The sequence below is a fragment of the Centruroides vittatus genome, unplaced genomic scaffold (assembly GCF_030686945.1).
Source record: "Centruroides vittatus isolate TY-2023 unplaced genomic scaffold, ASM3068694v2 contig_549, whole genome shotgun sequence".
Classification (NCBI taxonomy): domain Eukaryota; kingdom Metazoa; phylum Arthropoda; class Arachnida; order Scorpiones; family Buthidae; genus Centruroides; species Centruroides vittatus.
This window is the reverse complement of record NW_027122325.1, coordinates 5532770-5560241: the sequence shown is the minus strand read 5'-3', so window position 1 is coordinate 5560241 and position 27472 is coordinate 5532770. Positions and strand designations below refer to the sequence as shown.

Genomic DNA, 27472 nt, shown 5'->3' with positions numbered 1-27472 from the left:
GGCAAATTTTGCCAATTAATGTCTATGCACAACCAAGATGCTACTCTATCTTTCGTGGCTGTTACCATATTATTATTTTTTTATTCTGCAAATTTCTCTGGGACTCTAATTTTCCCTGAGCCTTGTATTTCTGTGATCTGACATATTCTGCACCTCTATAGTTCTCCTATAATTTAAAATAGCATTTTAATTATCAAAGATCTCTTCAGGAATTAGGTTTTATGAGACATGATTTACCATATTTACTTGTGTATAAGACAACTTCACATATAGGATGAGGTGTGACTTTAAAGATCAAAATAAAAAAAATTAGATTTATTAAAACAATTCTAATTTTATTTCATTTAATCACAAATAAAATATCAAATGCCCATAAATGCACACATTGTCCCACAAAAATTACTGGCATTATAAACTTTAAGAAAAAATTTTGTAAAATTGACAACATAATTTGTTCATGTAAAGCTGGACAATCAGGAACCTTTTTTGCCAATTCTTAACAGTCAAACTGTTAAGAATTGGCAACAGTCCACTCTCCATCATTACACTTATGAGTTTCTCTGAATTCTGATTTCCAAATAATTATCTGTTTTCACATGGGAATGGATTAAAACTTATATTGGACTCCTGTGTGATTTTGAAATTTCAATCTGGAATTCAATTCAAAAGCTTTGCTTTTCCTATTGCTATTCACCTTTACTCCTGACAATACACAAGAATGAGTCAAATGATCTAGTTAAAATACTTTTGTTTTTAAACACCAGAGAATGAGCACTTGGTAAAAAATGTGAATACATGGTTCACAAAAATTATTGCAAAAAATGCAAAGAATCCCTTGCTCATGCATATAGGAAGACCTAGGTTTTTAAAGCAGTGAAAAATTAATAAAACCTCGTCTTATATGTGAGAAAATACAGTATTTTTTACCTAATATAAGGCTCTGTCAGTTTATGAACTAGAAAAAAGTACAGAAAAATTTGTTTTATCTGACTTTCTCAATAAATTTTCCAGTAAATGTTTATTATAATATCTTAAACTGACAAGTAAAAGCTTTATATTAGTTAGAAAACAAAATTATACTTATACTTAGATTTTGGCACTCAGCCATTTTAAAGTTAGGTTACTACTGAAATAGGCTATATTCTAGTAGATAAAATACAGTGTATAACAGTAATGTGTAATTAAAAAAATAAAAACTAGTAAATATCATAGATTCCTTAGTTCTTGAATCAAATTGGACACAAAAGAATAGAAGAAAATTCAGCTATTAAAAATGATTTTAAATTGTAGTGCTATGCTACTATGTTGTTATTGTTTTCTGTATGCTTATATATCAATTTGTGTATATGAATTGTTTTCTGTTTACTACGTGTCGAGATCTACTTTTTGTATCAATGTTCATGGGTTATTTGCCTGTTTTCGTCGTATCACCTTTCCTTGCTACATCAACAGGAGTGGGCTAATTGGTCAAGGAAGGGGTTACGTGACAGGAGAACATTCATGGATGGCAGGAAGTATAAATTGGACCAACTCATATGTTGAGTACCTTTTTTTTCTGGCTTCTTCCATGCTAGCTGGCAGCAGGATCTAGAAGAGGCAACCAAGGATTGAACGCATAGAAAGGAGGTAGTGTAATTCAATTTCATCCTTAAGGAGTTATCATCTACAATCTTGTGGTGTGCATATTCGGACAATTTATGGTCACATAAGACTATTATTATATGTGTGATCTATTCATATATATATATATCTACATATAAACAGGATTAGACTTGTGGTGATCATGAGATAGTGACTGATGATCTGTGCAAGTTGGGATGTTCATCTAAGGGAAGAACAAAGGAAGGTCGTGGCAGCTTGTGTTTGTTGACATGTAAATAACTGTATGTAATTTTAATGCGATTTAGTTTAGTAGTTTTGTTGTTAGTGCTAGATAGTGGCATCAAGTAACTGCGGTGCACATGTAATTTCGCCAACCCTACTGTTTGTTGGCCCAATTCTTTTGTCGTTATCAAATTTGACAGTGTTGTTCTATTCAGAATTGTAAAGTTCTTAATTTCAATAACCTATACCCATACTCAATATATTTCGGTATATCTGAGTACACTACAAAATATTGATTGAAATTGAGAAAAGTATTTGATATGTGAAACCATAGAAAAAATGGAGAAAAATGTATTAAGTTCCAAATAACAATCTGAAAAAGATTTTAGAAAGAAATTCTGATATCATTGTATATAATGGACAGCTAAAAAAAAATAGAATTTTAAAGATTGGAAGAACAATAAAGAGTGATATAGAAAAAGTCCACTCAGAAACACTAAATCTTATTTTAAAATCATGAAACAAGAATAAGTTTAATAAATGAAAAGTATTGAATACACTGAACTTAGTAAGACAGTTTGATCCCTGGCTCTTTTTCTTTATTAAGTCCCTTTTTCCTCTTTTTATTAAGTCCTCTTTTTCTTTATTAAGATTTTGCTGTATATAATATACAGCAATATCAATTGTCATTTGTATATTTTAACACAGCTGTATTAATTATGCAGTATTATGAATTTTAGAGAAAAGTCTTAATAATCTAACATTGATTAAAATTTTTTTGAAATATATTTTAACACTCTTGGAATCTCTCACAATTATCATTTACACTCTGTTTGAGGGCAGGTGTTAATGAATTCTAAAAAAAATGATGTACAAAAGATGATAAATAATTTCAATATAAATGGTATTATTTATCATTTTTTATTTTAATAATTTTGATTGTGTAACAAAACAATTTGATTCTTTTCCCCAGTTCATTAATATTTTATAAAGTTCAGGAAATTTATTAAGAGGTAAATTTAATAAATATTTACTTTTGTACATGGATTATACAGGATTTGTTAACAAATAATAAATAATGGCATTGTATTTTTTTTTCAAAGCCACATAGATTTATGGTTGTGGATTAATAACAGGATAAACTATTTTAATTTAATAAAACATTTTATTTTTAAATGTAATTATTCTTCAATTATAAAACTTATGTAACTGTTAATTAGAAAAAATAACTCATTAAAAAGTTGAAGAAGCAATAGCTTATTTGCATAGTAAGTCATATGCTGTTTTATTTTGTCAATGTGCTGTACTGTAAGGGATGTGAGGGTCAGGGAATTTGTACAAAGTTGGTCAAGGAAAGTCAGAGAAAGTCATGGAATTTAAATCAAAACTTTGAGTAGGAACTTTGTATTTACTTTTGTACATACTGTACAAAAGTATGTACAAATTTTGTATGTACAAGATTTAAAACATTTATCATGCTGTGACACTGGTTTTTGGATTCCTGTATAACAGACATCTGTTACTGGTTCTTTTATGCATTTAGTGGCAGCTTCTTTCACTCATCACTTTTAAAATACCCAAAAAAAGCTTTCATTTTAGGAAACAAGTGAAACTCACTGGGGGGGGCTGACTCAACATTGTATATTAGGTGCTCAAAAACTTTCTAGTAGAAATTTTTGAAGTAGAACTTGAGTGTAGCAGAATGTTAGCATACATTATTGTGCACCCACCACTTGATGATATGCTATACTAGTTTTTTAGATTGCATGTCAGAACTGTTTCAGTGTTTTTACTGTTTACTTCAAACTTGTCATCTTTCGTATAAAGCAGGAGTGGGCAAACCTCCTCACAATAGGAGCCATACACTGCATAGCAGAAATACACCAGAGCCACATCCTCTATTGAAATGTCTATTGGAGAGCTGCATCCTCTGTTTATATTATATAGTTAAAGTATTATAGTTATCACTGTTATTTTACTTTGTTTACCTAATAAAGTACCAGGAAAGTAATCATTTAACTCCTTTGACTTTATGAATATGCCCAAAGCTTCCAATTGCCTATTTGAGGTTTAAGTTGTGAGTTTCACTTACAATTTCTGTTTATATTACACTATGTAATAGTGTAGGATATGCACGTGGTGAGTTATTCAACAAGAGAATATAACACACATAAATGTTCTCGTCACCTGTGTTTATTTACTTTACAGGATTCTTTTACAATTCTGACACTCCTCGTTCTTTCACTATTAACCTTTTCTACATATAATTCCTGCAGATACTTGCGTAGAATCGTTAAGCAACCTCGCGACAAAGGAATATTCACCGCGTTACAAAAATAAGGAACTAAGACTAAATACTTAAAACTACTTATACAAATAAAAAAAAGAGAAAAGAAAAGATAGACAATAAGATAGTTGGATAGACAATAGGATGATAGAAAAGAGTGGGTACCCAAAGTGTCGACGATCTTGGGGTGATGGTGGCGAATGCTAGATTATTAACTTTCTGTGTTGTTGATTGTGGACGTCTCTTCGATCCTCTCAGTAAGCTTCTCGAGGTTCCTATATCGGGATATATTTCAGATTCCTCTCGAACGCTAGCTTAGGTTTATCGTCTCCTTTGTTCTCCAGTCGATGCCAGAACGACCTGGAGGCCTTCACAACACGTCCTATCTCTCCAACGTCCCAGTCGAAAAGTGACCTCTTGTCCTACACTTAGCCCTCAGGCTACCACCTTTGTCTTTTAATTAGGTCACCACCATTTGAACAGGGAAGGGTTAGGGAAGACAGAAGTTTCTAGGAAAAAATAGACAAAAGAACTAACAAAGAGGAAGAAAATGGAATAAATACTAAGAATAATATATACTACAATATACAAAATAAGGCGCATGGCCACAATAGTCAGAAAACTTACAAAATGTATAAGTAGTATGGACCAGGTTTATTAAAAAAACTGTATAAGTTTATGGGATCTACAATAAGGTTTAGAAAAGCTGCATGCAGCTCATGAGCCACAATTTGACCATTGTGGGCATAGAGTAATGAGTAGGAAGCCTAAATGTTCTTTATCTTCTGTATAAACTACTGGAGGCAAGCGTCTATGATGACGGAATTCAAAATCCAGTATTATGCTAGGACAAATGCTTAAATCTTTGTGGTGACTATGTAGAAAAATAAATAAAATTTTGTAGTGAGTATTCAATTAATTATTTTTCATTTATTACTTTATTTTTTTTTTGCCAAATGTTTTTTACTTTCTGGACAACCCTCTTATAAACAAGTGACAGACATTAGAGGACAAAAATGAACTGATGTTTGATAAGTATTCATAAATTCAATAGGCCAATAAACTATAAATTATTTTCATGGTTTTTAATTTATAATAAAAACAAAGTTAGAAATTATCATGTTTCACTGTATAACATAGTTTATTTAAGTTCTTTAAAGTTTTTATAATTGAAACCTATAATTATTATTCTTTGTTACAATTTTTATTTTAAATTTCAATTTTTGAAAACATTTAAAGTAAAACAATTTTTAAAATCTTTATTAATGTACTCAAATAAAAAATAAAAAGAATGCTTTTGATATTGTAGTTTTCTGATAAGTTTAGTATTTCATCTAATTTAAGTTGTAGTACCTTAAAACAAGGAATATTGAATTAAATACTTTGTTTTAACTTTATTTAAGAAAAAACTTAATGTAGTATTGGAAAACAGTATATTCAATAAACTATATAAATACATTTTTACTACTGATAAATTATTTTTTTTTAATCACTTTAAATGAAAATAATTATATTAATGTTGGAATTTTTATATTTATAAAAATGTTTTACAGATTATATTTTGATTTTACTATTTATAAATGCTTATATAAATATTTGAATTATTGTTTTAATAGGAAAAAAATGCAGTTTCACCATGTGAAGAACACTTAAAAAAATTTATTCTCGATTTACCTTCTTCTGTTTGTTATGCACAGAAAAATGGTACTCATAATGAAATTTCTCCAACAAAAACATTATTTGCAAGTAAGTCTGAAATGGATATATCTAGTATGGAATTATGCAGACAGTTAAATCCATCAACTTCATTTCCACAAATGGATTTTTTGGAAAAATGCAATGATAAATCTTTATCAAATGAGAAATATCCTGCATTAAACTCAGAGTCTGCAATACAGATTCAGAGTACTTCTAATGCACGTCCTATGCCTGACAAGAAAATCAAGCCCAATTCCAGTATGAGTATTTCTGAAGTATATCAAAAGATAGCTGAACAGACAAATTCTGTATATCCTTTTGTAAAGTTGGCTTATCCAGATCTTGTTGGTGGTGTAGGTTGTGATGATATTGAACCATTACATCAAAAACATCCAGGATTATACAGGTATAAAATTTTGCTGTTAAAATGATACTTTTGTAATAAGAATTGATAGTTCTTTACTCTTTTATGAAACTTATATCACAATCAACAAACTAATTATACTTTTCCAATTAAAAATTTATTTTATTTTATAACTACTTAAAAGGGATTTTTTGAACTAATAAACCAAAATATTATGTTCTTTGAATCTGACATTCACTCGTGTTCAAGAATTACTCAGAAGACGATTTAATTCTCAGATATTTTATTTAAGTGCATTTCAGATCAGAATTCTTACCGATTCCTTTTCAGTAAAGTTACAATCTGTGACAGAGGTTACTGTGATTAATCTTGAAGAGTTCAAAATATTGGAGTAGGCTCTGTCACAGATTGTACCTTTACTGAAGAGGCATTAGTGAGAATTTTAATCCAAAATGCATTTAAATAAAGTATCTGAGAATTAAATCATCATCTTAGTAATTCTTGAATTTGAGTGAATGTCAGATTTAAAGGACATAACATTTTGGTTTTATAAATCCAAAAAACCCCTTTTAAGAAGGTTATAAAAGTGAATGATTATACTGGAAAATATTGCTATTTTTAGTTCATATTAAAAATTTTAAATTGGATAATAAAAATCTCATTGGCTAACAAGTAAAAATAATTTTAATTATTATCCAAATATACAGATACAATATATATTTGTACATATTTTCTCTCTTTCCTAAAGTGCATTGAACTTGTCATTATGACAAGTACAATGCACTTTATGAATGACATGACATTCAGTTTCTGTTTTACATGGCTGTATGTGAAAGATTGCTATTTGCTGTTGATTTTTCACATATAATTATGCTTCACATAATAAATAAATCAGAACATCACATTTTCTGATTTACTGATATCTTAATTAAAATTGGTTTCAGTTAATACTCTTAATTGCAGTTTCTCCTTGCATTTTGATAAAGAAATTTATCATCATTAACTCAAATATAACAATATTTAAATATTTACAATACAGTAAAACCTTGTTATTTCAATATCAGATAATTCAAAGTATCATGTAATTCAAAGTCAAGTCTAGATCCTGGCCAAGAGAATAGGATTTTACATTTATTTTAGTTCTGATAATTCAAAATACATGCCCAATGAAATTCAAAGTCATTATCTGGTCCAGTGACCGGCAAAAATATCATTTAATTTGAAATATTCCATGATATTACATATGTATAAGAGAGTTTCCATACCCAGGTGGCAGTTTCAGTTTTACCAATTACTGTACTTATAGCTTTAGCCGTTAGTACAGCTTGTTTTCATTAGATCACATCATTTTCATAATCTCAAACTCAAAAAGGAGAATTCTTCTTAGAACTAGACATTGGTCCTCTAGATGAACTTTGTGGTTAATTCTTATAAAAGCACTTAAGCTTCTTTTATATATTATTTTCAGGTTTTCCTTTGAATGTAACTGTTTTTATTAAGTACAGTACATGCCAACTGATGGCTTTTTTTCAAAATAGCTTAAATTGCTAAGTAATACTCATAAAAGATACAAATTTATATTATAATTCATATTTTATAATAATAAAATGAATATAAATAGGAAGTGAAGTAAATATCAAATTCTTTATCCAGCTTATCTGTATCCATCTATTTTCTAATCTATAAGTAAAAATCATAATTTCAATATATAGAGAGAATCAGATACATATCAGTCAGCAGCTTGTTCCATTCTTTCAAAATATAAATTATTTAGAGAGAATTAGAAAATTGGAACCTGAAGAATAAAATATAGATATATTTAATTAATTGTTCATCCAATTGGAAATATTTATATATTAATAAATTAATGGAAAATTTTCATTTATATAAATTTAGGTTAAAAGTTCTGAATCATGCTGGAAACAGATTATTGGAACATATGGTAGTTCAAAGAACTGTATATGAGGTTGATGATATCATAAAAATATCTGAAGATAATAAATACGGATTATTTATTTCAAATGATGATGAAGAAAAGTAAGTTGAATTATTTTGAAATAATATAATTTCTTTTTTGTTTTATATAGATTTATTAAACTAAAAAAATTGTTAATAACAAATTTATAATAATGTATACAGTAGTACCTCAGCTTTCGTTGACTTCAGTTATCGTCGGTTTCAGTTGTTGATTTTTTCGCGAAAAATTTGTCTTGGTTTTTGTCGATTGTTTCAGATTTCATCAGTGTGCTTAAGTGACCTTGCTGCTAATTTTTTTAAAACAAAGGGTGACCCGTGTGTTTTCCAACTCAGTGTAGCATTATTTTTCATTGTGTGAGATTACCCCACGATGACCCACCACTGGCCAACAGTTCCGTTCCCTGAACACTGGGAGTTCAGTTGTGGGTTCGCGCTTCGTCAGGACAGGCTGGCCACATGAAGTTTTCCGGGTTTTTTCCACGTCTGTAATGCCTGAATAGGGGCCAGTTACCTTTAAACGGATCTTTCAGAAGGCATTATTCCCTGCGATATGACCATCATAAACGCATACAACTACTATTACATTACAATTGCATCATACTTTGTCACAGGGCGATATACGCTAGAGGCTCATGTCCAACTAGCTTCTACAAGATATTACCCCGCATGTCTAGCCAAACAATTCCATTGCTTTTATCTTAATGCTAATTAGTCTTTTATATTAATTTCTTATTGCTTTTAGTATTTAATGCTATATTAATTCTCTATAAAATATGTTTTTGGTATGTATTTTGGAGTGTCTAGAACAAATTAATTGGATTTACATTGATTCATATGGAAATAATTGCCTCGGTTTTTGTCGGTTTCGGATTTTGCAGATTGTTTTTGGACAGATTATCAACAAAAACCAAGGTATCACTGTATTTTCTGTTTTAATTTTTTATTTAATATAATTTTAATTTAATTTTATATTAAAAATTATAAAATTAAATTGTTTTCTTTTAAAAGTGAAATATATATTTTGATCAAATTCTTTTGGAGTCTGAATTTCCATTTTCAAATAATTCAGTTGACTTTAAACAATCATTACAATGTATTTTTTTTTTTTTTTTACTTGCCTACTTTATTTAAAAACTAAATTGTTCAGAATGAGTTAATATTAGCAAAATTTAGCTTTAATTAAACAGATTTGTTTTCAAATACATCATTAAAAATTTTTAAACTATTTCTTATGAATACTAAGTAAAATAATTACATAAATGGTGTGGTTTGCAAAGCACTATCTTTTTTTAATTACTATTATTTTTTATCATAAAAAGAATTTTTTTAAACAATTTAATTAATAGTAAATCTTTCATAGTTTGTATTTGAGCTATCTTATCTAATATGATGTCCAACAATTAAGTGAGGAGACAGATTCTGTACTGATCAACAATGCACAAATGCTATGTAGCAAGAAATGCATGCATTTTATAGTGTGGCTGTCTGCCATTTTGTTGTTTGTAAATACTGTGTATAGAATTAGAACCCTTTCTTCTTTCCTTAATCCTTCTCTCTTCCGCTCTTAACCCTTCCCGTCACCTGACAGGAACGGCTTTTCTCGTGGGTCCTGATTGGTGGTTTTCACAATAGGGACAGGAGGGGGTCCTGCCCGAATGAACCGTGAGTCAGAGGGTATGAATATCGGACACTTTTGGACCGGACACCGAGAAGGAAGGTCAGGAGAGACTCCTCGGTACGTGGTGGAACGAAGACCAACGGATAGAGCCCAGATAGAAAAGGTGGGACAGAATCGAAAACTAACTGAGAGATTTGTTCCTGTGAAGTCTAAAAGAAACACCTCGGTGCATATCGAATATCCACCGCATAGTATAAGACCCGATGCTAACGGATTGGACATCCACCGTGATTGACCTCCCAGATCAGGACCCCCTTTCGTCTAACTATCGGTAGCGCCTCCTATTACTTTCTTCATCTATCTATTCCTATTAGTTATAGTGATAGGTTAAGTTTAGTTGTAAGTATAGTTATAAGTAGTTAATTCTAATTGTATCGCGTGTAACATAAATTGTAAAATCCTGAACGAGAGCGGAGACTATATATATATATCCGCGAGAATTCGTCTCTGTGACGGGCATTCGTATCTTGTTAATAAAATAATTCTGTAAATAAATATTTTTGTTCCTCGTGGCTTGTTCATATCTTTTGTCTTGTACATTCCACTTATCACAATAGTATGTTTCATAATCTGCAGTCTGGCAACACAATATAGTCCCATGCTTAGCATGGTAAGAAATTTGCCACTATTTTGTTAGGATAGTGTAATGATGAAGGTGCCATGGAGCAGAGAATAAATATTAAATTCTGTTTTAAACTTTGGAAATAAGACAGTGACATTGATGCAGCAAATGTATGGTGATACATATTTATCACATGCACAAATATTCACATGATTTGATCATTTCAAATATGCTCAGGAAACCATCAATGGTAATAACAAGGCTGGATGTCCAACTATTTGTTTTTATAACAGCAAAGGATTGTCTGTGTCTAGCTAGAATACTCATCACTAGGCAATTGGTACTTTCTCTATGATAATGTTTCAGTTCACAGGACAATAGTTGTCCAGGAATACTTGGCCTGAAAACAAGTGTGTGCTTAATCATCCACTCTATTTCCCAGATTTATCTAGAAATTATTTTGTTTCCCAAACTAAAGTTGTCATGTTATTTGCAAGATGTTAAAGACCTCCATGAGGTTGTGACATCGGGTCTTTGTGCCATACCAAATGGTGACTTGCAGAGGTCTCAAATCCTTATTGGACCATGCAACTTGCTGTATTGATGCAGAAGAAATGCACTTTGAATAAAATATATGCAATATTTAACTGTTTTTTTTCTTTTTATATTTTATGACAACTGTCTTATTAAATTGTTGGACCTTGTACATAAAACTATATTAATCTTACCAACTCACTCATCTACTGATATTGTGGCTGTACACCATATGTATATAGTAATCGTATATTTGTATTTTATAATTTTATTCTTGTTTCCATTCCTCTTTCTTAGTTTTCCCCTTTGTCCTTTTGTCTGTTTTACCTGAAATTTTCCTATTCAAACTTCCTTTCCATATATGATCATAGAAAATCTTCAGAACAATAGGAGGGCATGCAGCCCTGAGGGCAAAAGAGAGAGTAAGAGAAGAGTTGGGGTTCAGACTGTGGTGTGGACGAACATGTGTGACAACCCTTCCGGTATATTTTAGCATTGTATGGAAGAAACGAGGGACATGCGATGTTGAGTAGAAGATTACTGATAAGTTATTGAAGGACCTAAGGATATATCGTGCTTGTTACAGCATAGTGACTAATTCAACGAATAGAGAACAGGACGTCCTGATATACAACTTGAGGAAGAAAGTTCAAGCACAAGTGACCATTCGTAAGAATTCTGAAACAAAGATTTGGGTACCCCCTTTCCTATCTCCTACTTCTGCTCTATCTCCTATTCTTTCTCTTAGTTATACAAGTATAGATTATATATTTAGTTATAGATTATTTTTATATCATTTGTAATATGCTACGAGACCAATGTTAAGATTATAAGAAGCTTTATAGTTATTGTCACGCATTGTAAATCGGTAAAGTTATATGTCTAGTGTAATAATTCGGGTGATGAATATCACATATTGGAATCGAGACTATCTGGCATCCTATAAAACAACCTGTACATTATTTTGGGTAGAAAGATTAAATGTTTTCTTTGTTCATATATATTTCTTGGTTATTTGTAAAACCCGTAATTCCACAATATGATATGTTTGAATGGAAACAGATTTTTACTAAAAAAATAAATGTTCTGGTGGAAAAAGAATCTCTATTATGTTACTAGAAAAATTCAAAATTCAAAAAAGTTAACAATTTTATATTCTAATTAGATGAAGTTTAACAAAAGAGATTATAAAACAAAATGGCATGTGAATGAAATATCTTATGCATTATCTGTTTCATTTGGAAGGAGTCACTGCAAATCATACTGTGAGCATACCAAGTGTGTAGAAATCATTGTTATCAAGTGTGTAGAAATGTTATTAGCATCTGTATGATAATGATTCAGGTAAAATTAATTTATTATTGAAAGAATTAAAATTTAAATCTTTACAAGTCATTTAAATTTGAATTGAATTTTATAGCAGCATAACACTGCTATAAAACATCTTTGCTTTATCTTTTTTAAAACATAAGGTTTTAAAAAAGAAAAAGCTAGAAAATAAACTTTAAATCTGTTGTTTCTTTTTATGGAATATGATTTACATGAATAGATATTATATATGAATGAGTGGTACAATTAACATTAAAATTTCATTGTTTTTCCATTTTTCAATTAAAAGTTTTGTAATAAACTGAGAAGCTTCATAAAATACAGTATGAATATATAAATACATTAAAGCAATCATAGATTAATCATTTTATTTGTAATAGTAGTTATTATTTTTATACTGGAATAAATCATTATTTAATGAATTGATTTATTATATCCTAATTAATATCTAGTAATAATAAATATTCTTGATTTTGTTACAGAATTGGATGCTCTATTACTACAACACATTTACTATTTGAATCATTATTTGAGAGTGGAAATCTTAGAAAAGTGATTCAGGTTCTGAAAGAGATCTATTATCAACTTTATAAATTATTAGATTTTGTAATATAAAAATTTTGTAATTTTGTTAAATTTTCAGGTGAGAGAAAGAGAGTATAATTTGATATTAAACCCTGATTTGAACACAACTTATCATCATCAATGGTTTTATTTTCAAGTTTCTGGTATGGAAGCTCAAGTGCCATATACATTTAATATTATTAATTGTGAAAAAACTAATAGTCTTTTTAATAATGGTTAGTGGAAATTAATTTATCAGATTTCTTATAAATATATTATCAAAATTTTTGTAATAATTTTATTTTATTTCAGGAATGAATCCATTAATGTTTTCTGTTAAAGAATTTTTAATTAATAGAAAAGGATGGACAAGAACGGGTTGGGATATTTGTTATTATAGAAATCATTATACCCGTGATAATTCTGTGGTTGATATTATTAAAAGTAAGCCATATTATACACTGACTTTCACTGTTATTTTTCCGTACTCCAAGGATATCTGCTATCTTGCTTATCATTATCCTTATACTTACTCACTTTTACAGGTTTGTTATTTAATATATTTATTAGTCTAATAAAATAAAATTATATTTAAATAAGAGTTTTAATTAACCAAAATATCAATTTAATACTATTAAATATATTAAACTTTAATTAAAATTTTCTTCTGAATGTATGCATCATTACTTCAAATAATTTTACCTATCCTTATTTTCTTGTATATAAATATTCCAATTTTCAATTAAAACAATTAGCTGTCTTTTACTTAATGTACTTATTTTAATATTAAACTAAATCTGTAAAATATACATCTATTGAATTTGTTTTTTGAATAACTTTTATAACTTGGTTTTGTCTGTATCTGTAGTATAATCAAGCAAAGTTTGCAATCTGCCGAGATTTGACTAGTAGATTTTATACCATAGTATAAAATTAAAAAATGTTTATATAAAAATTTGTAATCCAACTTAAACATTTTTAAATTTTATAATCACTTTTATAAAAAACAATTACATGTTTCATATAAAAAGAACTGTTAAATAGTAATAATAGAGCATCAGAATAATTTCTTACATTAATAAAATATTGAGCAGTGTACATTGAACAGAATTTTGTATAAGAGATTCATATTTTTAATACAGTGATGAGTAATCTTTGTTTTGGATGCAGACTGCAAGTAACTTTTGTAAACTTCTGGTTGGGCAAAATGCATTTTACAGGCTTTAAGTCTGCTGAGTACCAGCATACTCTGTAACCTCTAGTATATTAGTTAGATACTAAAATATATATTAAAGATATTGCAAACTAGTAATATATAGTTTATTCTCATTTTTTCACTAGTCAAGTTTAGTTTGAATGTACTTTATCACAAATATCAGTTTAATTAGGGTTGCATAATGGCATGAGGTAGAAACAAAAATAAAATTATGTTGCTAAAGTCGTGGGACTGCAAATTCTGGGCTTCATGGAGGCTGTACACCGCAGTTTGCTAATGACTGCCTTATATTTCTGTCTTGTTAAAACACAAGATACAATTTATAAAAAATTAGATTTTTTTTTGTTCAATTGAATTTTAAATAAAAGTAGTTTGTCATATATTTCAATTCATTACTGAGATTTTAAACTGATTTTAATTAATGTTTTATTAATTAATATAATATAAATAATAATTTATAGTTATAATTTGCATGAATAATTCTATTTTGCATATTTTTAATTTTTTCTTTATCAAAGAATGGATCTCTTAGAACTCTGAATAGATGTGGTGTATATTTTTATCAAAATATAAATCACACATTCATTCTTAAAAAATGAAAAGATATAAAATGATAAAATTCTATAATCATCATCATTTTCAAAATAAAATATTTGAAGCATATTTTGAAATACTGTATATCAAAAAGCTTTGTTATAATTATATAAGACTAAATAAGTTAAAAAACTATTTTATTTTATTTAGACCCATATTTATTTTTGGGAAAAATCTGCAGATCCAGATTCTATATATTTTAAAAAGGATACTTTATGTGAATCAGTGGCAGGAAATCCAGTTCCTATATTAACTATTACTGCTTTACCTCATAATAGTAAGCAATATTTATTGTTATATATATCACAAATTATAAATTTAATTATAAATATTAATGTCAAATAAATTACTTTTTAGATTCAAGACAATATATTTTTTTGACAAGTCGAGTACATCCAGGAGAGAGCAATTCATCTTGGGTCATGAAAGGTAAAGATTTTTAAACAAAAATAAATATAAATAAATTTTATTATTTAATTATAAATTTTTTTTAGGAAGTATAGATTTTATATTGAGTAATGATGAAGTTGCAAAAAAATTAAGAGAAACATTTATATTTAAAATTGTGCCAATGCTTAATCCAGATGGTGTGATTAATGGATGGTAAGTTTATAAAATACATTTAATATCTTAATCTAATAATTGAATAAAATTTTAGATATAATAATTTTTTATTCATAAAATAAGATTGTGTGGGATAAGTGCACTGTCAGTTTCAAAATTTTTTAAAGTTTCAGCCAGTGAGATAGAGTAAGGATTATTTGATTTCAAAGACTAATTGTGGGAATAACTTACCTGGTTCTACAGCAATTGGTCATGAAATATCACAGATCTCAAGTGAGTGTTATTTGTTGAGCCAGAATATTTTTTTTTAAATAATGCTGGTAGATGCACTTATCCCCACTATTGGGAGTAACTACAAACTTCACTGTAATAGTTAGGAAAATCCAATTAAAATCAAATGCTGAGACAAGTGTATCAAAACTACACCAAATCATTTACATTCCTAGTTACAATAGAAGTATAAAATGATTTACAAAACAAGATGAAACTGCTTGAGAGTAACTTTCTCTTGAAAAGACAGTCTAGGACTACTTTTGAGCCACCTTATTCCAGATTATAGCAAGACCTAAAGTTGAAACAAAAAATAATTAATTAAATCATGTCTTCCAACATGGTACATTTTGCCAGAAACTTGACAATGTCTTGGAAAGGAATGTCTGCATAACCTTTCACATTTGGCCATCAGAAAACACAAATGTTCTCTTAGACCTCTTTTTGACAAAGTAATTTACATAAACTTTATTAACATTTGTCATTATTAACTGATAAACTTTGTGTTTATCAGTTAATAATGACAACTTGTCTAATCTTATGTTGGACATGTCTTTTGTTGGAAACTTTACAATGACAGAATATGACTGTTAATATGGTGCATTTGTGAAGGTGTGTGTGTAAAACACATGATAAGATGACAAAGCAAATAATGAGCAAATTGCTTTATTAGTCAAATGAGTTGACAGAGAATGGAATGCCCATCACAGAGACAAATATATATCGATACATTTACAGCATATCCTCTCTTGTTTGAACTTCCCGTGCAAAATTTAGTATATACATGTAATCCCGATTAAAACTAAGATAATTATAATTAAACTTAACCTAATACTATTACTACTAGAAAGAGGAAGGGAAGGATAGTTAGAAAATCTACCAGTAGCTAGATCTGTGGGTCCTGAACTGGGTGAATATCGACGTTGATCACTTTGTGCATGGTACAATTCATTAGCATCCAGGGGGTACAGAGCAGTTATTAATAAACATGTGCTGAGGCAGTTCCTTGGACTTCTCCAGAACAGCTATCTCAATTATTTTCTTGTCTCCATTCCTACTTGGTCTATGCCGGCCCTTTCTCTCTTTGGTCCTCAGCCTTACACACGGTCCTCCAGTCACTCTCGCTTGACCTCTCTTCTCAGTGGTGAACCCAAAAGTGTCTTTCTTTCTCACCTCATGTCTATCGGTAGCTTTGGGTAGGACCTCCCTTCCTGTCCCTTTTGTAGAATGGCCAATTAGGACCCATGAATAGTACAGCTCCTGTCATGTGACAGGAAAGGGTTAAAAACAGAAAGAAGAAGAATTATAGGAAAGAAGAAAGTTCTTATTCTATATACAGTATAATTATATACAAAAAAATGGCAGACAGCCACACACACTTCTGTCACATATAAATTAATCTCAAGGACTCTGTGTGTAGAATACAAAGAGAGATGCATTTATTCCATTTGCATGGGTACACTTTACCCCAATAACCAAAATTTTATGGAGTTTAAATGCACAAATGGTCTGTTGTGACAAAGCATATGGATGATATGCTTCACAACAACAGTATTGCACCTGTCATTCTACAATATTCATTTAAATATTGCATCTTAAAATCATAAATACTGGATTTTAAATACAAGAGTTACTATACCTCCATCTGGTGGCAGTAGAAAAGGCCAAACTTATTCAGAACTTTTACACCATTGTTGCAATAACAGAATCAGCCATGTTGAAATCAACTTGAATACTTTTAATACCTATACTTATGAGCTACAAATTATTTATTGGTATCAGCTTAATTTTGATTGACTGATGATATATTATAGAAAGATGCTTTTACCCAATGATTTTATTTATAAAAACATTAATTACATTTTTAATTTAAATGAAACTTCATTTTTTGTATTGACTTTCTGAATCAAAATCTTATCCTGATCTCTATAGTATACTAGCATACTAGACTAGTGTTGTTCAGAGAACTGTAATGATTTTATCCTGTAATTGGATAAAATCATTATGGCTAGATGATGACATGTAACATATGATGCATGTGGATATCAAATAATAATACAAGAAATCTTGTTGGGTGGTTATAACACTGCTCATAAATGGTGTCCTACTGAAGTTTCATAGATATATAAAAGCAAATCTAAATCATTATCCAAATTTAAGCCAAAACTGCTAGATTATTTTTCAGTCTGTTATCTGATTAATGATCCAGAGTGAGGTTTCAAATCCCACTCAAGATTGATTCTTTCTCCCAGAATTATTTGATTAATTTAATTTAAATCAAAATTAATTTCTAATGTAACAAAGGTCCCATAGTTTAATTAAGTTAAACTTTTGTATAAAATTAACTGTGAACAAATCTAGCCCACAAAATAATCTGGTAAAGGTTTGTGTTTAGTTTCAGAAAATAAATAAACAAATGATAAATTTATTGGAATGGAAGTGACTAGAGTAGAGATAGAATTGATAGTTAAATCCACACACTACATTTTGGCATATTATGATGACTTTGTAATTCTTTCAATCTGAGTAGATTGATGGCAATTCATAAGAAACACTTTATTTCTTCAGTGTTCTGGGAAGTGGGAGATAATTTTTGATTGTGATGTCTACTTCACAAAATCACACAGAAGTGTGATTCATAAATGTATAAGGTGAAAGTTTGTTAATCCACCACCCAATAATATGGAATGTCCTGTAATCTGGCACACTCCAAAAAGCAGCTGATAATCTGGAATTGTCCAATAATAATCCAGAATGCCTAGTATTCTACAAATTCAGAATTTGTTTGTACACATAATGTATTAAAGATCTCAGCAGAAATCAAGGCAAAGGTGGAGAAACAACCATGTACATTGCTGTGTCAAAGGTCAACCATCAGATTGAGAGTGATGTGATCAAGAAAAATAAGTGTAGCTTTTGTGAATATGTATACAATATATACACACATTTATGTATACAGTAGATGTCTATAAAATACATATTATAGGCACTTAAATCATTGTGTATGTTGATTTTGTGCAATATTGTGTTAATGTTTCTGCATGTTTCTCAGTCAATTGTAACACAGTGTAATTATGCACTTACCAATTTTTAAAATTTATAAATGTTCTTTAAATGGGACCATTCCTAATTTAAAGTTATTTTATTACAAATAATTATTCAAGTTATTGTCAGAGATATTGTTTGAAGAGATAAAGTTTTATGATTAAAAATGGGAGTTAGAAGTAAAAATTTAAAGACCAGAAATATATTGTGAAATTATTTTAAAACATTTTACGAGATTATATAATGAAAGCTATTCAAAAGAAAACATGTAATTTTTTAAAATTATAGTTTTATAGTTGTAAAAATTGTAGTTATATATTAGTTTAAATTATATTTTTAGTTTAACTTTTGCTATTTATTTTTGTGAACATTAATATTTTCAAATAAAATTTATAATTCAAATACATAGAATATAATTTAACTTATATTATTTTGTATAAATGTATTTCAAATATATATATTATTATTTATTAACCAGTTACAGATGTTCATTAAGTGGTCAAGACTTAAATCGGCAATGGCTCTCTCCAATTTCTACAATCCATCCTACTATATATCATACAAAAGCTCTATTACAATATCTCCGAAACATGAATATAAAACCTATGGTATTTTTTTAAAATATAAACTCTAAATTAATAAAAGTTAAAAAATGAATTTTTTAAATATGTTTATTTTTTTTAGTTATATTGTGATTATCATGGGCATTCCAGAAAACAGAATGTTTTCCTTTATGGTTGTAGCCCTTCTGAAAGTTGGTGGTCAAATGATAGAAAGAAAGCTGATGATCACATATACCAAGTAAAATATTATTAGTAATTAAATTTCATTATAAGATATAAATTACATTATTATTAAAAACATTTGGTTTTATACTTGATTACAAATTAAAGAATATACAGTAATTACAGTAACAAAAATAGTTAAGTAAAATTATATGTTAATATATATAATATATAATAATATAATGTTATATTCTATAGTAACTAATTTTCCTTATCAATATGTCAGTTATTCTAGTTTGTTGTATTTTTATAAAATTACAATACTTAAAACCATAAGAAAATTTATTATTTTTATTGTTTCTTTTCATTTAAATGTTAATTTATGAATTTTTTATGTGGGAAATGTTTGGATAATTTCCAGGTTTCCAATTTTTTAATGATTATGTAATGAAATTTTATTCTATACCTTTTTCATTTATTGATAAAGAAACCATTTTCTGTTTGTTTTTAATCAAAAATCTTACGTCACTTATGTTACCACTTTGTAAGATTCAAAAGCTTCCAGCTTGATTCCTTTTAAACAATAAGGTAGTGTATCATTTTGTCATTGGCTAAACAGTTGATTCATTAATGGATTCAAATAGAAATATCATAAAAATTTGTTAATTCATTACTGAAATATCATTGACTTAACATACATTTGAAAATGTTTATTCACAGCTTGATACTCAATTTTAAATTTTTACAAAAGAGGATAAAAGTGCATCAGAGATTAAAGTATCCCCATAAACAGCATCTAGATGTTCTTTAACACCTGGATGCTGTTTATGAAGAATTTCTTCTCTACTTTCCACTGTAAATGAATGGGCAAAACAATTTAGGTTAGAAAGGGAGTCCACTGAAGATGAATCATGTCAAGAAAGGCTTACTGAAAAAGTTACTGAAAAAAACATCAATATTGTAAAGAAAACTTTGAAAAGATAGGTGACTAAAATCAAGGAATTAGCAGCAAGATGTGCTGTATCAAAAACCAAGTGTTGTGGATCTACTCAAACATCTTGGTACAAATAAGGTCAGTACAAGATGGGTGCTGTGGGATCTGCAAGTCACCGTAATGCTGAACTTGCAGGAAAGTGATAGAGAAATGATTACCATGAGTAACAATCACACCAGGAGACATTAAAACTAATTTTTATGTACACAATTCTTATATACAGTATATTCACAGACTTTACAGATGTCTAGCATGTGGCAGCTCAAAAGAAAACAATCGGTAGATGAACGACAAAACAGTCTGCTGAATACTAAAAATATTCATTTCTCAGGAGTTTGAATCAGAGATAAACCTTTTTTTACAATGATAAATGTTGTATCTAACCAACAGTTCCTTCGATGTTAACGGATTACACAAACAGTTAGACTTGCATGTTTTCCCAACACAAAGAAAGAATAGAAACACTCTGCTGAACCTTACACTAGGGCAAGACACACTTCCCTTCACGTCCCCAAGCAGAATGCCAAATTCTGGTTCGAACACCCCTTTTATACTGTACCATTGGGACGGAGCTGCCATACAGAAACTGCCCAAAGAGACACATAATAGAACAAACAAAAAAAAAACATCATGGGCAAAAGTAAAAATAATAATTTTCGTCAAATACATAGGCAACCGACACACAGGAAGTGATAGTTAATAATATACAAAGAAAATTTAAAAAAAAAAGGGAAAATATATATATACATATAAATTTTTTTTTATGAACAGAGTCCAACCATAAGCATTTTGACACAATGCCAAAGCTTCTTTCTTTGTTTCAAAAGAAACAGTGAGTGAGTGAGTTGTTGCAGAGTTTTTACACCTTTATAAAGACTGATGGAGAGTTGATTCAACTCTCCATCAGTCTTTATAAAGGTTATAAAGGTTGTATCCCCAGTTGTTACTGGGAATGAAACTACCGTTCTTTATCAAAAATAGTATCAATGGAATGGCATCATCCTGGTTCTTCAAGGCCCAAGAAAGCAAAGGTGATACAATTTGAAAAGATCATGACCAAAATTTTTTGAGATTTTGAGGAAATCCTTCTAACTGATTTCAAAGAATGCAATACCATTGTCAGCAGAGAATATAATGCTTTTTTAATGCATTAAATGGTGGATACCATTAACAAAAAATTACATGGCAAATTGTCTTGCAGTGTGTTTCTGTTGTACAACAATGCATCAATCAGTGCATCAATTTTTGCAAAGGCGGCTATTCAGAAATGTCACTAAAATGAACTAAATCACCTATCTTACAGCCTTGATCTTACCCAAGCAATTACTATTTGTTTTCAAAATTGAAATCAGATTTGTGAGGAAAAAAATGTATTAATAATTACAATCCATAAGCTTTACAATAGTTAAATTGACACTATATTTATCCTTTTGTATATTTCCAGCAATTTCGATACATACATATCGCAAACATTTGCTATACGTATATATCAAAATTGCTGGGAAACATGTGAAAGGGTTAGTACAGTATCAGTTTATACAACAGTTCCTGCTAGGAAGAATAATAAATTTTTACATTAAAATTATTAACCAAATCACAATTAGTAAATTCATTGTGATTTTTTTCATTTATTATATCAAATTTAGATCTCGTACAAATAATGCTATGTTCAGGAATATTCATCATTATATTCATTCATCAGACAATACTATTATATTTTAATATCAATAGTGAATTCATAATTTTAGTGCTTATAATGTATATGATTTAAAACATTTGTTCAGTTTTTAATTTTTTAACCTGTAGGTCCTTCCATTAATTTTACATCATACTGCACCTGCCTTCAACATCGAAAACTGTTCTTTTGCCGTAGAAAAAAGTAGAGAATCAACTGGTCGTATAACTGTTTGGAGACAGTTTGGTATAGCTTTGAGTTACACCATGGAATGCACTTATGGAGGATGTAATCAAGGAATATATGATGTAAAATTGTTTCAGAAACTTTTAATAATATCTAAATTATTTAGCTAAATTGATTAAAAAAACAAATTTTTTTTAATAGGGTTATCATTTAGGAGTAGCTCAGATAGAGGAAATGGGATCAAAGTTTTGTCAAGCACTAGGAAAACTTATTCCAGATGCAGATAGTCCAAAGTCTTGTAGTGTGATGAATTCATTTGATTCATCTTTGATAGATACAATTAAGTATGAGTAATAATTTAATAAGAATAATAATTATGAAAAATTTCAAAATGAAACAGAAAGGACAAAAGGTGAATAAATTTAATTTGTATAAAAACAAGGATATTGCTAACAAATAGCAATATAGTATTATCAATACAAAATACTGATTCTTGCATGATTATTGATGAAAAAGTAAAAATAACACAAAATGATTTTTGAATTCAAACAGTTGTTTACAGAAATTACTTTGTCTTTAATTACTAAAAATTGATTTAGTGTATTCGTTTGTATAATAATGTTTTGACCAATATTTTTGTTTGTTATATAACAAATCAATGTGTTTTTTGCTAATATTCCTTGTTTGAATGATATGCAATGAAGTTTCCATTAATCGTAAGTACATAGAGAAGGACAATGAAAAAGATGAACAATCATTGATTTAAAATTCATATTTAATAGTGCAAATTTGCTGAAATAAGAAAAAGGTTTTCTTTCAATAAGCTAACTAAAAATTTCAAATTTTATTTCTTGAAATATCACATTTAAAGTACTTTTTCATTGTCATTCATGTTTTGTCTTTTCTGATTTTCTAAAAAAATATCTTTTCCAGATATTTCATATGTAATAAATCTAATATTTATTTGCACACTTTGTTCTTAGCATGACATTTACATGCATGTGACTTAAAATTCAGTATTATCTGCAAAATTATTATGAAACATTAATTCATAATTATATGCATTGTGTTTATAGTAATTAAGATTTAGCAGTAATCAAATGCAAAGAATTATATACACCTATCCCTCGTTTTACACGGTACTTCTTTTACACATTTTCGCTTTTACACGGTTTAAAAAATAAATGTAGATAATAAACTGGCTACGATCAAAAGGAACAATTTTTAACTCTAATCTACATCTATATTCCAATCCACCTTAATTATATGTTATAGTTGATATTTAGGATACTAGGTGACAGTTTTATTTCAATCCGTCAAATAGTAACCGATAAACCGATATAGGGTACTTCCCCATACGCACGAAGTTGCATTCATTGCCCATAGTTTTAAACCAGAAAATTTTAATTTTTCATATTCATAAGTAACAAACGATTACATTATTTTTAATTACATTTTTTACATTACATTACACAATTACATTACATTTTTATGAATCTTTCAGATTTTATTTTTTGTTCCTTTGTACTTTGTAATTAATTAATAAAAGAATATATTTTTTTGCCTTTCAATATTTTTGTTTGATTTATGTACCTTTAAAAAATTGAAAAAAATTCATAATTAATAAACAACGAAATTATGCGTTTTTTTGCATACTTTTCGATTTACACGGTTTTACATTCAAAAAGATACAAATTCGATTTACACGTTTTTCTCAGGAACCTATCTTCCGTGTAAATCGAGGGATAGGTGTAATTTTATTTACAGTACAGTATTCTAATTTCTGAATTTACCAATATCTGTTTACATATTAATTTATACTCATTTAACAATTCAAATTTTTAATAAACTTTTCTCTTTTTACTTATTAAATTTAACTAATTAAAGATTATTAGGATATAATAATTAAATTTTTTTTCTACCATCAAAACATAATGGCAATTAAATTTCTTTTCTTTTCAGAGCTACACAATTAATTCTCTTCAATAAAAAGCAGGAAAATGAGTCTTCAAATTTAAGTCCATCAGAATATGAAGATGACGACGACGATTATGATGAAGAAGGAGAATTATAAGTCTTCTTGATAAGGAACTTGAGTGTGCCTTTAGAAACGTTGTCCCAACAATCTCCATATTAATAATTCTGTTATCACTCATAAAAAAAACACACTTTATTTATTTTATTTTAAATTTTTATACATTAATATGCATTACATTGTGAAAAAGATCCAAAATCTAATACACAGAAAAGATTTTAAACATTCCCTAATGTGGCTATTACATGTACAAAATATTCCAAATTTGATAAAATGTATGGATGCATGATAATTGACTAAAAATTTATATCTTGCATGCAATTAGCCATTTTTGAAATTCTTGTGATTTATTTCGATAATGTACATTCCATTGTTGTAAATTATTGTAAAGATCTTTATTGCTGTTACTTATTTTTTGTTTTTATTATATGTTATAAAACCATTCCATAATTATAATTATTATTCATCATCTTGTTTCATGTTGTTGTTAGTTTAAATGAGCATTAATGCAATAAAGTCTTCAGTTAGAGTCAATTTTTTCTATTGGATTTCTTTTGATAATTTTATATTCAGTTTTCATTATTTTTAATTTAATTTAATTTTAATGGAACCTTATTGAAGATTTAGATGATGATAACTTGTATTAATGCCTTTCTATATATATATATATATATACACAATAACTCTCACACACTTTTTCATAGCTTCATAAATTCTGTATTTATAGAGCTATGTTAGATTAAATTAACTTAAATAAGAATAAGAAAGACTAAGGATTTAATAAAGAATTCTAGAGAAAATTTTTATCTGAGATCAGTCTTTAATATCGCTTATACATGGAAAGTGAAGTATGTCTTTTTGAGATAAAATTGTATTTAAACTCTTTATTAATTTTTTGTTTTTTAATCCTTTTAACATGAAAAAGAAATTTCTGATTCTAAAATCTGGAAGAGTGGCAAAGTCAGTTCCAGGAAAACTGAATTATAAATTCCTTAAAAAAATTATCAAACTTCAAGCTGTTAGTGAGTTACAAGCTTCTATTTGACCATTAAAAATTTTTTTTTTTTTTTTTTTGAAAATTTAGTTGTCATATTGATATTTTATGGATGCATCTATAATAATTTTGTTATTAAAGTTACATAATATCTGTCAATATTTGAGCTATACTGAAAATAAATATTTAAAAATATATGAAAAATGTCTGATTTTGTTAGATTAGCCAGTATTTTTTAATCTTTTGATAATGGAGGAGCACTTTTGGCATTTCCTCCGTTATATGGAGTGATGAATATTTACATAAACTTACGTATATAATTACTTATATAGATAGGCGATAGATAGGTATACATTAATGAAAACCATATAAATTATATAAAGTTTTAGAATAACTTTTTAAGCAAAAATTATCATATTCAACTTATGTAAATATAAAATACTTGTAATGAAAAATAAAAAAGTAATACAATGCAATCATAATTGTAATTACAATACTAATTTTCTAATTAACATAATTTTTGATAAAATGTAACTGGCATTATAAACACAATATAGGGATAAGGTGAATTGTCCATCTTTGTATCAGATCTCATCAATCCTTAAATTTTGTTAATAATAACCATGACTTTTAATTGAAGTTTGACTGGTAATTTTTTCTTTTCAAGTATTAAATTGCTATTTTCACTATTATAAAATGAATGTGACATTTATATGCAATTTGATCTGGGATAATACTTAAAATATCAAATTCAGATGATGGGTAGTAACTGCAATAAACTCTACATGATTCACTTTTTCATCATCAATTTCTAAAAGAAATGCCAACATAAATGAAAATGATGATAATGTTTTCAACTCAGTTAATCCACAATTTTAACTTGAACAAAATTGAAGGAATTTTTGAAAAGTTGTTTTTAAAGTAAATTTAAATATTGAAAAATTCTGATAAATAATACAGCTTCAAATACCAATTAGCATCCTTGTAATATTTAAAAAGATTAATTCATGTTTTCTAAATAAAAAAAAATCTAATTCTTTAACTTTGCATAATTTTGTTAATACTTTTGTATTGGATAGCAAGAGAGAAGCATAAAATATGATCACATTTCATTGCATAATTCAAATACAGTAACCACGAATTCAGAGCACTAAATGGTATGAAATTCAATGTTTTCATTTTGTTGGTTTTTATGGGTTTTATTTGTATACGGCAATGCGAGACATAGGCGATCTGACGAGGGGAGGATGTGTGTCAGGAGATTTTTATGGAAAATAGCCTGCCACTGGAGGGCATTTATGCTGTGGACTTGTTTATTTACCAGTGGCGTGCCGTCATTGGAAGCGGTGGAAGCGCCGCTTCCCTTGTATTTTCTAAAAAATAAATACATATTGCGCGATTATTTTCATATTTCAACGTATTTTGGATTAATTAAAATAATATTTTATTATTTAAAATTAATATTTCTATACTACACGTGAAAAAAAAACGATAAGATCACTATTGTACCTTCGAATATCAGTGACGGAATGGAAGCGTTGTATTGTCGAAACCGGGTCAGCTTCTAAACAGCCAGATTATAGGCATTTGCGCATACGCTTTACAGAGCACAAACCCCGTGCGGTTTAGCTGGTAGAAGCTACACACGCAACGCTTCCAATGATTCTATTCCGGACCGGTTCTGGGCTGTTAACTGCCTGCCTGCTAGATATTTGGCCACCCTTGCCCGATTATGTGAATTATAAGTACTGTACATTTATAACTTAACCCAACCGATAGGAATTTAGTGGTATGTTTTTATGACAGTTCTGTATAGTTGACAAAAGTTTAAAAAAAATTCCATTAAAATATTTGATATATTTATTCTGCGTTTATTCCGCTCTCCCATCTTATATTACTTACGGATTTCAATGTTAAACCAGTGATATTACGATTTCCTATGTCCCATCTATAAAGGTATGTAGAAAAAAGAGTGTACAATTCTTGTACAATGTTAAAAAATTAACTGTTACTTTAGCAGCATCATTTACAACCAAATTTAATGAATGAGACGCACAAGGTACAAAAAAGCTCCAGAATTTATATTCCTTAAATTTACGATTTATATATCCCTTGTCAAAAAAATTTCTTTCCACTTTTTTCCCAAGACTACAGATACTCAGGTACAAAGTAACCGGTTTCGACTTATTTCTACTTAGGAAGTAATTAAATAATTAAGAGATTGGGGAATTGGGGCCCTGCTGAAAGAGCCAGAATTTTACTTAAACAAACGCTTAACCAATCTCTAGCCGAGTACAGTGGGGTCTGTTCTCTTCATAATATTAGATGTAATAAAGACAGAAACTTTTCCAGTTCAA

General features: G+C 28.6%; 1 protein-coding gene across 3 annotated transcripts in view; it reads left to right on the top strand.

Moving 5' to 3' along the window:
* LOC136978742 (cytosolic carboxypeptidase 1-like) overlaps positions 1–24655 on the top strand; it is a 52125-nt gene extending 27470 nt beyond the window's left edge. For 2 of the 3 annotated variants that reach the window (XM_067274540.1, XM_067274541.1), the window contains exons 13-25: positions 5728–6215; positions 8070–8210; positions 12736–12814; positions 12897–13053; positions 13130–13362; positions 14778–14904; positions 14985–15056; positions 15122–15230; positions 18985–19114; positions 19191–19307; positions 22032–22208; positions 22288–22430; positions 24049–24655. In XM_067274540.1, coding sequence (XP_067130641.1) covers positions 5728–6215; positions 8070–8210; positions 12736–12814; positions 12897–13053; positions 13130–13362; positions 14778–14904; positions 14985–15056; positions 15122–15230; positions 18985–19114; positions 19191–19307; positions 22032–22208; positions 22288–22430; positions 24049–24160 — 2085 coding nt within the window. In that variant the 3' untranslated portion in view covers positions 24161–24655. Of the gene's footprint in view, positions 1–5727; positions 6216–8069; positions 8211–12735; positions 12815–12896; positions 13054–13129; positions 13363–14777; positions 14905–14984; positions 15057–15121; positions 15231–18984; positions 19115–19190; positions 19308–22031; positions 22209–22287; positions 22499–24048 lie in introns of all 3 variants that reach the window. The other variant, XR_010881277.1, reaches the window with a different exon arrangement.
* Positions 24656–27472: the final 2817 nt, after the last annotated feature.